General features: G+C 36.9%; 1 protein-coding gene across 2 annotated transcripts; it reads left to right on the forward strand.

Annotated features, from left to right (window-relative positions):
• Positions 1-1,038: 1,038 nt before the first annotated feature.
• LOC107594359 (COMM domain-containing protein 1-like) lies at positions 1,039-7,818 on the forward strand. 2 transcript variants are annotated; one of them, XM_016284369.1, is made up of 4 exons: positions 1,039-1,264; positions 2,631-2,924; positions 7,138-7,266; positions 7,748-7,818. In XM_016284369.1, the coding sequence occupies exons 1-3, from the start codon at positions 1,091-1,093 to the stop codon at positions 7,243-7,245; spliced, it is 576 nt and encodes a 191-aa protein (XP_016139855.1). In that variant the 5' UTR covers positions 1,039-1,090; the 3' UTR covers positions 7,246-7,266; positions 7,748-7,818. The 2 variants fall into 2 exon arrangements, with proteins under 2 accessions (XP_016139855.1, XP_016139854.1); XM_016284368.1 differs by lacking the exon at positions 7,748-7,818 and having other exon boundaries at positions 7,138-7,358.
• Positions 7,819-11,691: the final 3,873 nt, after the last annotated feature.

Here is an 11,691-nt window from a genome sequence, read left to right on the forward strand (position 1 = left end):
ACCTAACCAGCATATGCTGTTTTTTTTCAACAGGGAAACCAAATTTCTGTGATAATTCTTCTATTATCACTCCAACAACTCTCTGTTTGGCATTGTTGTCTGTTAATTACACTGTTTTGTTACAGTTTATATTTTTATATCAAATTACAGCTATCTTTACACACACACACACACACACACAATTGATATCAAATCTTAGAAATCCTTAATCTGTCCTTTGTTGTTTTCTGATGGAAGGGGTGCAAGTCATGTAGTATGGAGTTAGCAATCACATACTCAAGATTTAATCTGCATTCCACTTTGCTTTCACACACACACACACACTTGTGAACTGCCATTTTGAAGTGTGTTCCACTTTGTGATGTGGATGAGGGAAGTTTATATGGACCCCTCGATTTTTACAGAGGGAGCAAGTCTACTGTACTTCATATGTACACTTCAGGCAGCTGCATATAACACACTGCAACACAATTGTGACAACACTGCATATTGCGTTTAATTTACCCCCACCTCTAACAGCTCCTATATATATATATAATCTAAAATGCATCTGTGATCAAAGCTGTATTTTCAGCATCATTACTCCAATCTTCAGTGTCACATGATCCTTCAGAAATCATTCTAATATCATTTGCTGCTCAAGAAACATTTAATATTATTTCTGCTTCATATTTGTGTGGAAACCGTGATGCATTTTTCAGAATTAATTTTCTATATAGTAACAATGTTATGTAATGTAATAACGTGGCAATGGTTTCTTAAGATCTACTTAACGTTATGCTTTTGGGAAACGCAGCCCTATTTGAACAAGCACTCTGAGCCATGCGTCAGCAGCGAACGCGCTCTGTGATTGGCTGGTTCTGTCTTTCAGCATTTGTGGCGCAATATAAATCTACATTAATAGTGTGCATAATTAAATAATAATGATAATGATAATAATAGCAATAATTTATGAAATTTAGCAAAAGAAAAATATGTCTAAGTAACTTACGTTGTATTTATATTATATGTTATATTAAATCGAAAAAGACCGGAAGGCGAGCTGCGCGTGACGCGGAATCGGGTCACATGACCCCTGTCAACATCCAGCATGGCGGACGCGGACAGCCAGAGATGTGTGAGCGCTTTACTGAACGGAATCACGCAGAGACTTTATTACGGCAATACAGAAGTCACGGAGGAGTTTCTGAAGAATGAGCTCTACGCCGAGATGACCCCGGACGGGTTCCGCGCGCTACATGACAAGATGAGGTCGCTGCTGAAGGTGCTTCTCCTCTAACTTCCCGCTGCTCTCTGTTGCGACTATTAGCGCTATTGCTGCAGTCAAATACATGCATTTCATTGTTTACTAAATTAAATGCAGGTGTGGACTGCAGTGCTCTCTGTCTGCCACTAGAGAGCAGCAGATGACTTGCATCCTCAGTGGGAGCTCTCAGTCATTCCATACCACTCAATTTCATGCAGGCGATCATTCTTAACCTGTATTTTATATTACACAGTTTGCTGTTTTATGGTTTTTATTAAATGGTTTACACAACGTAAAGTCTATGATACATGTATAACTATGCACACTAATGCAAGGGGTTTACAAAAATGAAAAGATTAAAATAAAATAAATAAAATATGTAAAAAATTAAATGGAATAAATAAAGACACAAGATTTCCTTTCCTTTAGCAAATAGAATTGTATGTATACATTTGTTTATTTTCAATGCATTTAATCAGTAAACATATAAACACAATAAATAGTCAATAGACAGAATTAAGCCACAAATGACTCCTTTTGCTTTTATGCATGTGGAATTTACCAAGTCAAATCATAAGATTCACCATAAAATTAAGAGCAATTTTTTTTTTTTCAAAACATCTTTGCAAGTTATATAAGAATACAACAGTACAGTCGTCGTTGTAGTGTCATTGCGATACTATTTTATTAATATTTTGAATTATAATTTGAAATATATATATATTTTCTGTATTCATTGTAATTGTAGTTTTAGTAATTTTGTTGTGTCTGTCATTTTTATTTAAAAAATTTTTATAAAATTATTATATAGGTTTTAACAATTTTATTTCAGTTTTAATTTAATCAGTTTTAATATAAGAATACAACAGTACAGTCGTCGTTGTAGTGTCATTGCGATACTATTTTATTAATATTTTGAATTATAATTTGAAATATATATATATTTTCTGTATTCATTGTAATTGTAGTTTTAGTAATTTTGTTGTGTCTGTCATTTTTATTTTAAAAAATGTTATAAAATTATTATATAGGTTTTAACTATTTTATTTCAGTTTTAATTTGAGTTATTTTAGTACAAGTTAAACTAAACTAGCTGAAATAAAGTAAATAAGTAAAAAAAATTATATTAGTTCTGCGTCTGCTAAATGACTAAATGTAAATGTAAATGTAAATGTAAATTTGAGTTATTTTAGTACAAGTTAAACTAAACTAGCTGAAATAAAGTAAATAAGTAAAAAAAAAATTATATTAGTTCTGTTAAAGTACATTTTATTTCACGTGTCGAAAGGTGTCTGTGGTTTTGGTTTTAGTTAACTATAATAACCCTGCTACAGTATAATCCAGTTCGTCCTGTCTTGACCTCATGTTTCTGTCTCTCCGACAGTCCATCGCGTCAGCAGACATGGATCAGGCGCAGCTGGAAGCGTTCCTCACGGCACAGACGCGTAAGCAGGGCGGCAGCGGCGTGACCCCGGAGCAGGCGACCGCTCTGGCACGCTTCTGGAAGGCCCACCGGACGCGGGTACGAGAGAGTCTGCTGGCTCAGAGTCGCTGGGAGCCCGGCCTCAGGGGCCTGAAGTGGAGGGTGGACCTGCACACAACCGCCAGCAGGGGGCAGGTGTCCAACAGTCCCGTGGCCCTGGTGGAGTTAGAGCTCGGCCGCCCCGGAGAGGGAGAGGTGAGAACTGAACGGGAGAAATAAGAGTTCAAAGGGTGGAGCTTCATATGAAGTGTATTAAAAGCACAAAAGAGATTTTTTTTTTTTCACTGTTCAGCTCTGATGCTTGCCTTTTCCATGTCTTTGCCTAATAAAATCAGGGAAGTGTGTGCGCCTGAGAGTTTTGATGATGATTTCTATACACAGTATCTTGGGAAATGTACGTACTCTGTCTGGATGCAAAGAGTATAACTGCACACACCTATGAATATGTGCAGACATGTCCCGAAAAAATTACACCCCTCTGTCTGGTTTTGTTTCACATTGGCAGGAGTTGTAACATGTTGGGTGTTTTTTGAAAGAAACGTGTTGTTTTTAAAACCTTTATAAAGCTCAGTTAAAGTGCAGACCGCTTTAGACGAAACATTGAGACTATTTTAAACTGAAACTAAAAAGCATTTTAAAATAAAAGAAATGTTAACGGAAATAAAATATTTAAAATAAGCTTAACTTGATGTACTAAAATAACAAACTAAAACGGAATAAAGATTAATAGAACTGTATAGACGCAAACAACAGAATTACTAAACCTTTAACTAAAATGAAAACGGAAATGATAAAAATATAAACTAATTCAAAATACTAATAAAAGTGTAATAGTATCTAAATGATGCTAAAATAACACTGGAATTATTAGATTGTTTTTTTTTTTCTTTTTATCTTTTAGCAAATAGTTCATATCAACTGCATTACATATTATTGCACATGCATTAAGTACCAAGTATTGCATAAGTAACTCTGAATGAGATGCAAGAGTTCAGAGTCCAAAAAGATGTCTTACTAGTTGTGAAGTTGCTTAATTCTTTATTCTCAATGATTGACAGAGGTTTTGAATAATCTGCTGCACACCTGCCAGATAAGAGTTGCGTAGATACTAGATATTCAGGATGATGCAAACTGGCCTCTTGTGTGGAAAAAATTCAAAGTGCAGAAATGAAATGAGAAATGTTCCTGCCAAAAAGATTTCTTACCAGACGCCAAATTGTATTTAGCATATTTTTAAATAAAAATTATAGCATGGTACGGTTAACTTATTCTTTGATGATGAGGTTTTGAGTAATCTTCTGTAATTGCACGGCTGTGAAGTAGTACAATGGCAATCAGTGGGAAGCATCAATTAATAATTATGGAAAGTTATGTGTCAAAATTTGTAGTAAGTGCCATTATTAAAGTTAAAACTCATCATTAATATGTTGATATCAATATGTGCATGAGGTTTTGAGCTCTAATCCATGTCTTTAGGTCCTGTGATATCAAGAGAACATTAGCCATCATTATTCTGCCATTAAGTCTTTCTGCTTATCATCAGCTCTTTGCTATGAAGTTCATTTGGGTTTTTATGTTTGCAGATTTGAGATGCTTATCCGTAATCTGCTGTATGTTATCGTTTAACCTCAGTGAGTCAAGACGAGAATGACGGCCTCCTTTTGATTGTATTATTTGTAAATGCACATTTAGCGCTGTAAGAGGAGCCTCCTCTGCACTCTAAGTGGCTTTCAGCCCATTTGTTTGTCTGTTTGAGTGCTCTTAATTGTTTCATATCATCTGTGCCGTGTGCAGAGAGATGCATTACACACTGTGTGATTCACGCTCGGAGAATAGAGGACCGGAGGTTATTCAGTTGTCTTCAGAGCTGCAGGAGAGCAGAAAGGTGCAACAATGCTGAGAGGAGGAGATTGATTCTTCATTCAGGGTCACGAGATCAAATACTGAGGGATAAAGCCACAAATCAGTTCCGATAGTGCCGAGTTTGTGTTGGACGGGAAGAGAAGAGACTATTTTTACACATCTGTAGAATGCAGTTGTCAGTCACGCATTAGAGCGCTAATATGGTTACATATAGTTTAATTATTAATACGAGTGAAAAAGCATTTTCTAACTGAAATGACTTCCTTACATTTTCAGGACATGACCTGTTGTCTGTCACACCTTCTCTGAAGATTTCTGTTTTCCCTTCAGTTTTGTGCTCTGTGCTCGCAGCTGCCGTTAGTTAATTCAGCTTCACAGATGAAGTTGCGCTGTAATTAGGTTTGTTTATTGAATATCGTTGTCTCAATTGTGATCAGCCTTTTCGATGTTATTATTATATTTACTTGAGTCACTGTCGCTATGGTTACAGGTGATGCGATATGGCTGTTGTGAGCATACAAAAGGATCTTGACATCAGTTATTAATTCATGCAGCAGCTAAACAGGACATTTTGAGAATCATGCCTGTTATTAAATGCACTTGTCATAATGTGTGTGTGGCTTAGGGCTGTGCAATATATCGAAATATCACAAATGTACATATCGCAATATGCATATCGCTACAGCATGCAATATTTGGAGCCATGAACAAAAGACAAAGAGAAAATCACGCACTGCTCTTACCTAAATAACTTTAGTAGCTTAAATAAGAATCGGTGCATATTGAATTCAAAGAGTAAATACTAAGCAGTGTTTTATTTTTCCTTTTTGATATTCAGTTCCTAAACTCATGTTAAAATGATTACACTAATGTGAAAATGACATTTTTATGTAATGCTAGAGTAAAACACTAACGTTCACTTTCAGAAGTTGTTGTAGGGGTGTTTGATGATCTGAAACATTAAAGTGTGACAAACATGCAAACAAATAAGAAATCAGGAAGGGGGCCAACACTTTTTCACACCACTGTATATATATGACACAAGATAGTTATAGAAGTTCACAGAACTGACTCCGCAATAGCGGAGTAAAACCGTTTCATCTGAGCGTGTGGCACTTTAAGCATTATCGTATCGCATATCGAATATCGCATTATTTAATGAGTTATCGCATTTTGCTTCAATATTGCACAGCCCTAGTGTGGATGTAGCATAGTTTACTACTTACTATGTATGTTTGAGTCCTTCTTGTTACCTGGTGAAATTCAGCCCAGTTACTGATCTCTAATTTGTCACTTTTTCCTCTATATTCAACCAGTAATTGGTAACTAGCTACAATTCATTCACAATGTTTTTTTGTTTTTCTTTGCATTAGTTGATGCATTGGGTATCTTTGATGACTGACAGGGTTAATAAATTTTCTGTGCAAGTACTAAAACATTTTAACATTTGAATATGTTTCTTAAGCATCAAATCATATTAAAATGATTTCTGGGGGGTCATGTGACACTGAAGACTGGAGTAATGATGCTAAAAATTCAGCTTTGATCACAGGAATAAATTATTTTACACTACATTACAATAGAAAAGTTATTTTAAATTGTAATAATATTTCGCAATATTGCTGTTTTAGCTGTATTTTTGATTAAATAAATACATCCTTGGTGGGCAGTATAAGAGATTTCTTATATTGGGTTACCCAAATGTGCCGGCCCTGAAGGAGACACCAGTGCAAATCAGCAAATAGTGTTTATGTTATAGGTCAGTGTGGGTTTTAGGCTGTATTTGAGTGTGAATTAAACGCAGTGTAAGAGCCGCCTTGGGTATCTGATGATGTCATAATGACCTGCTTCGGCTGCTGATGTCGTCCGAGTCCCATTCTTCTGCCTCTCTGGATCATTTTACAAAAAAGCTTTGACACTGTTCTTTTGCTGCACTGTAATTATGGGATAATGTAGTCAGCTGGTCGTTATCACTAAATAAACCATAAGGGTGATCAGCATTCAGGCGAGAATCCAAGGCTGAATGTGCATTATTCCACTTTAGTAAGTACACGGCTTACCAAATAAATGGACGTAAAATAGTAATTCACAATTTTGAGTGCAGAGGGATATGAGAGATGGAAAACTAAGTAGGAAAACAGTTCAGACAATGATTAATTACACAGTTTAGCATCACTATGGAAACATTTGTTCACAGAATGCTGAACGACCAATCGGAATCAAGAATTCCAGGGAACCCTTCAGGAAATGCAAATCTAGTTCTTTATTATCATTCAGACGGTTTAAAAAACTGATTCCAAATAACAAGTTCAGAATTCTGAGGATTTCGGATGTCATTTTTTTTCTTTTTTTTTTGAGTGGGAACTACTTTAACAGTATTGACCGTGTTGTGAATATTGATGCAGGTTGACTCTGTAACAGTTGTATCAGCAGCATTACTAAGATGAGAGCGTTAATGTGTTGTTTCTAATGTATTTGGTTCAGTTCAGGTTCACCATTCATACTGCATGTGAGTGGCCTCTGTTTCTTTCTCTCTGTACTTCAGAGCTCTGAGTTTGTGTGTTTGGAGTTTGACGAGCAGAAGGTGAATCTGGTGTTGAAGAAGATGGCAGAACTTCAGGAGAGCATCGACAGCGTCGTGCACCGCAGCTAGAGCTGATCTGCCTCTTCATAGGTGTGTGTGTGAGAGAGAGAGAGAGTGAGGGATTGTGTGTTTGTTTTATATGCTGTATTATCATAAAGCTATATTCATCATAAATAATCATTGTCAAACCTCAAACTTGGATATCTGTGTTTTTTTAAATATTTTTTTTATTCTTGATTATTTCCTCATACAGGATTTAAGATGCAGTCTTTGTTTTATAGTATATAGTTTATAGTTCAAAGTTGATTTATATTCCTGAAGTACTTACTTTTGCGCTTGATTCAATCCTGAGGTGATAGGACAGCATCCACTGACATTTTAAACTTTTTTATAGCAGTTTTGGATGCTGTTTTACACCCCTTTGAGATTTATTATTCTTTCCTGTATCATATTTAGTGTATGGCTGTGTTTGAAGACTCCGTGATGCCACCCATCCTGTTTCAATATTTAAAACAGTTTACACCATCTACCCAGCAGGTGAACAGGTTGAGACGTGTCTCTTGTCTCACAGGTGTGAATATGTGGACGTGAAGCAGACGAGGATTGATGTGTTTATCAGAGACCAAACACACCAGTGTGCTTTTCTTCATGCTGGAACTCAAACAGATGGTTCTCGTTCTGCCATTTACAACAAATGTTTGGTTTAACCTCTGTCCTATTAATTATTCAGCTGAGAAGACAATGGGTGTAACTGCGTCCTATGAAAAGTATGATATGAGATTACTAGTGACAATCACACGTGAAGCCTTGTAAACATCGCAGAAGAACAGGCTGCATAAAGATATGGAGGTACATACGTTTATGCAAATGTGTTGCTAACTAATGATCACATTCAAATAATGAGTCATTTGTTAATTTTACTCGCCCGATACTGACAGAACCAACTGTTAATGCTGGTGTCCTGGAGTTATTGTGCGGAATAGAATAGAACAGAATAAATATTGTTAGAAAAATATTTGATAGAAAAAATACTTCATAGGTATTTCTGACATAAACTTGATCTCATTAAATGAAAAGAGTTTTATCAAGATATTTATAGTGCAACTGAGTGCCTAAATGCAATTTGCTGTCAGAATAATATTAAAAGCAGCAGAAAATGATTTTATTAAATTCTGCTTTATTTGACTTAGTAGGAATAAATACTAAAAGGATAGACACTTTAATAATGGAAAATATACCAATAAATAAAAATATTACAGGATAAGTGCAATAATATTATGGTGGCTACATCCGTATATTGTTTTTAGGGAACAAAGCCATTTAAGCAATTCCATATACAAAAAAGAAAAACAAGCAGTCCATCACATTTTTAATGGGACGGAAAATCAATATAAAATGCCTTAATTCCACATGATGCAGAAAAATATTTTTAAAAGACTGATAGGGCATATGTTGTGAAAAAAACACAAAAAAGTGTTTTTGCATAGCCCTATTGCATAATTTGCTTGCAAAGTTAAGAAAATGGGATTGTTACCCTGAGGCAAGTTTTAAGCCTTAATCAAGAATTCAAATACACATTAACGACATCTTGTAGACAAAATGGTATTTATAAAAAGGTGATGATTTTTGCTGAAGGCCAATCCTCACTCCACCCCTAAACCTGTTGATATCAGTAGGCTACAGCAAAATATGATTTGTGAGCACTGTATATAGTTACATTTCAAACGTCCTCACGAGTGTGTTTTACTCGTGTGTTTGTGAGGAAATTATACAAAAATGTCCCCCACGCGCATAGTTAAAGGGGTCACGTGATGCTGCTAAAAAGAACATTATTTTGTGTATTTGGTGTAATGAAATGTGTTTATGCGGTTTAAGGTTAAAAAAATAAATTATTTTCCACATACTGTACATTATTGTTTCTCCTCTATGCCCTGCCTTTCTGAAACGTGTAGATTTTTACAAAGCTCATCGGTCTGAAAAGCGAGGTGTGCTCTGATTGGCCAGCTATCCAGTGCGTTGTGATTGGCCGAATACTTCAAGCGTGTGACCGAAATGTTACGCCCCTCACCATACTGTGATGCCTGCGGCAACCACATGTGACGACCCCGGGCTGGACTCCGCTTCGTTCCACGGTGAAAGCCGATCCGGCGATCCACAGCGCCAAGTTGATGTATTTCCTCAGCGACCAGCACAGATCAGCGATATCGTCCTCTTTTGGAAGACCAAACAAAGTAATTTCGCTTTCACAACGAAGCACACAGCGTCTTCACGACATGGCGGCGGCGGCAACAATACTACTAGTGTTGGGTCGTTCTTGAACGAATCTTTAATGTTATTCGGGAAGAACGAGTCGTCTCGGGGAGTGATTCGTTCAGTCGCGCATGCGCAACATCCTATAGGTTCTGTACTGGAGTTAGTCAAGAAGTTCACCTGGTTCGAGTCTTTGTTTTTTTTTGAGTCGATCGTTCACCACGTGACAGCCCCATAAGCCCAAACCCGAAGACTTGTCAGATAAGAGGTGAGCTAATCATAGACTGAAGACCCAGGTAAACCATGAATTAATCTTTTCTGTTTCTTATAGCAGTTTTGTATTGTTTGAAGTGTGATCAACGTTTGTGTTAGGGAAGCAACACGTAACATTTTAATTATTTTTGTTAAAATTAACGAAATGACTCGAGTCAGATAAGAGGTGAGCTAATCATAGACTGAAGACCCAGGTAAACCATGAATTAATCTTTTCTGTTTCTTATAGCAGTTTTGTATTGTTTGAAGTGTGATCAACGTTTGCGTTAGTATTAGATGTGTTAGGGAAGTAACACGTAACATTTTAATTATTTTTGTTAAAATTAACGAAATGACTCGAAAAAAAGATTCCTTCATTTTGCTGAACGAGACTCAAAGGTCCGAGTCGGTAAAATGATCCGAACTTCCCATCACTAAATACTACAGCGAGAATAAAAGTTACGCCTTCTTTCTTTGCGTGAACATTTGGGCGGCGTTATGCAAATCTCCCCACGTAGTGAGGTAGATATGTGGGGGCGTGTTAGAACGAGCCATTTTAAGTAGGCGTGGACCAGTCTTAACTTTTATAAAGAATATCTCTTTGGATTTGAGACTTTAGTCTTTGCAACTTTACAGATCTTCTTTATGCACCAAGAGCTTGTAACACTCCAAAGAGAAAGGACAAATTGAAATCGCATCATATGACCCCTTTAAACCTGTCCAGCGGCGTGCACGCGCGCGCGCGTCCGTGGCGAGGGAGGCGCTCGCGCTGGACTCTGAGCTGACTCGACTTCATGCGGCTCCGCGACGGCTCGTTCATGTGGAGTACTGACTTAAATGGGACTTCAGAAATGCAGTGAGGAAATAAACAACAACAACGGACTGAGAGCAAAAGATAGAGGAAAATGTTCGACTAGTGAAGAAACAACTGTTGTGGACCGCAATTCTAAAGGTGAGAACAGAACAGACGCACAGGTACAGGTACAGGTACATTCAGACAAGCTACGAGGTAGTACTTCTAAATGCCAAAATAGATAGAACATATCGAAATGATTGCATTTAAAAATAATCAAATATAGCTTACTACGATACGAATGTTAAGTTTGGTAGGTCTGTTATTCACCTTCACCACCCTGATCTTTATAAAGGCAAATAAAAGATTTGTCGTTTTATAATCATTAGTTTCAATAAATTAATACTAATATTTATCAAATCCTTAAATTTAGTCGTTTTCTCAGGTCTCATGTCTGAATTAAAGACTTTTTGCATAGATTGTATCCATACAACTACAGTGACCACTGGATGTCTCCAAAAATACCAAAAGAGTTTAGTCTGTAAGACCCATGTGCCATAATCTATCAGTCATGCAATAGTTACATGAGACTGAAATTCACATTATTCACTGAAAACCTTCTCAAATGACATGCTGCATGGTGCAGGTCGGGCATCGTGAAATTGAGTTGTGACACATTTGAGAACTGTTAGATTTGTGTTGATGTCCAACAGCATGCATCATATTTGATCTGAGACGATTTGCTGTAAATAGGCTACTTAAATTTCAGTCTGTTCCTCACATAAAGCTTACAAAAATATACTAACGAAAATAGGCTACCTGAGCTTTAGCAAATAAACCATTATGTCTGTGAAAAATTCCTCGTAATGATAAGAGTATCAACATGTAGGCAACTCAGAGATCTAATGTACACACACAACACTTATTTGCTGTTTACAGTACGGTGTCTGCACTGAAGCATTGGCCTGTGTCTTCAGGATGTTGACTACACCGTTAAAATCTCCTTCGTCGAATCCCCCGGCTTCTGCTCACGCTAGGCCGCCGTGTGTGACGCTGTGTTTCGTTGTGAAAGCGAAACTACTTTGTTTGGTCTTCCAAAAATGGACACGACTAGAAATCAGTGGTTAAGTTGTATTTACAACACTGTTCCAGAACAGTTCAACCCAAATATTCAGATGTGTGCAGCGCATTTTATGGAGGACTGTTTCCTGATCCTGGGA

Source organism: Sinocyclocheilus grahami, unplaced genomic scaffold (genome assembly GCF_001515645.1).
Source record: "Sinocyclocheilus grahami isolate Dianchi unplaced genomic scaffold, SAMN03320097.WGS_v1.1 scaffold181.1, whole genome shotgun sequence".
Taxonomy (NCBI): Eukaryota; Metazoa; Chordata; class Actinopteri; order Cypriniformes; family Cyprinidae; genus Sinocyclocheilus; species Sinocyclocheilus grahami.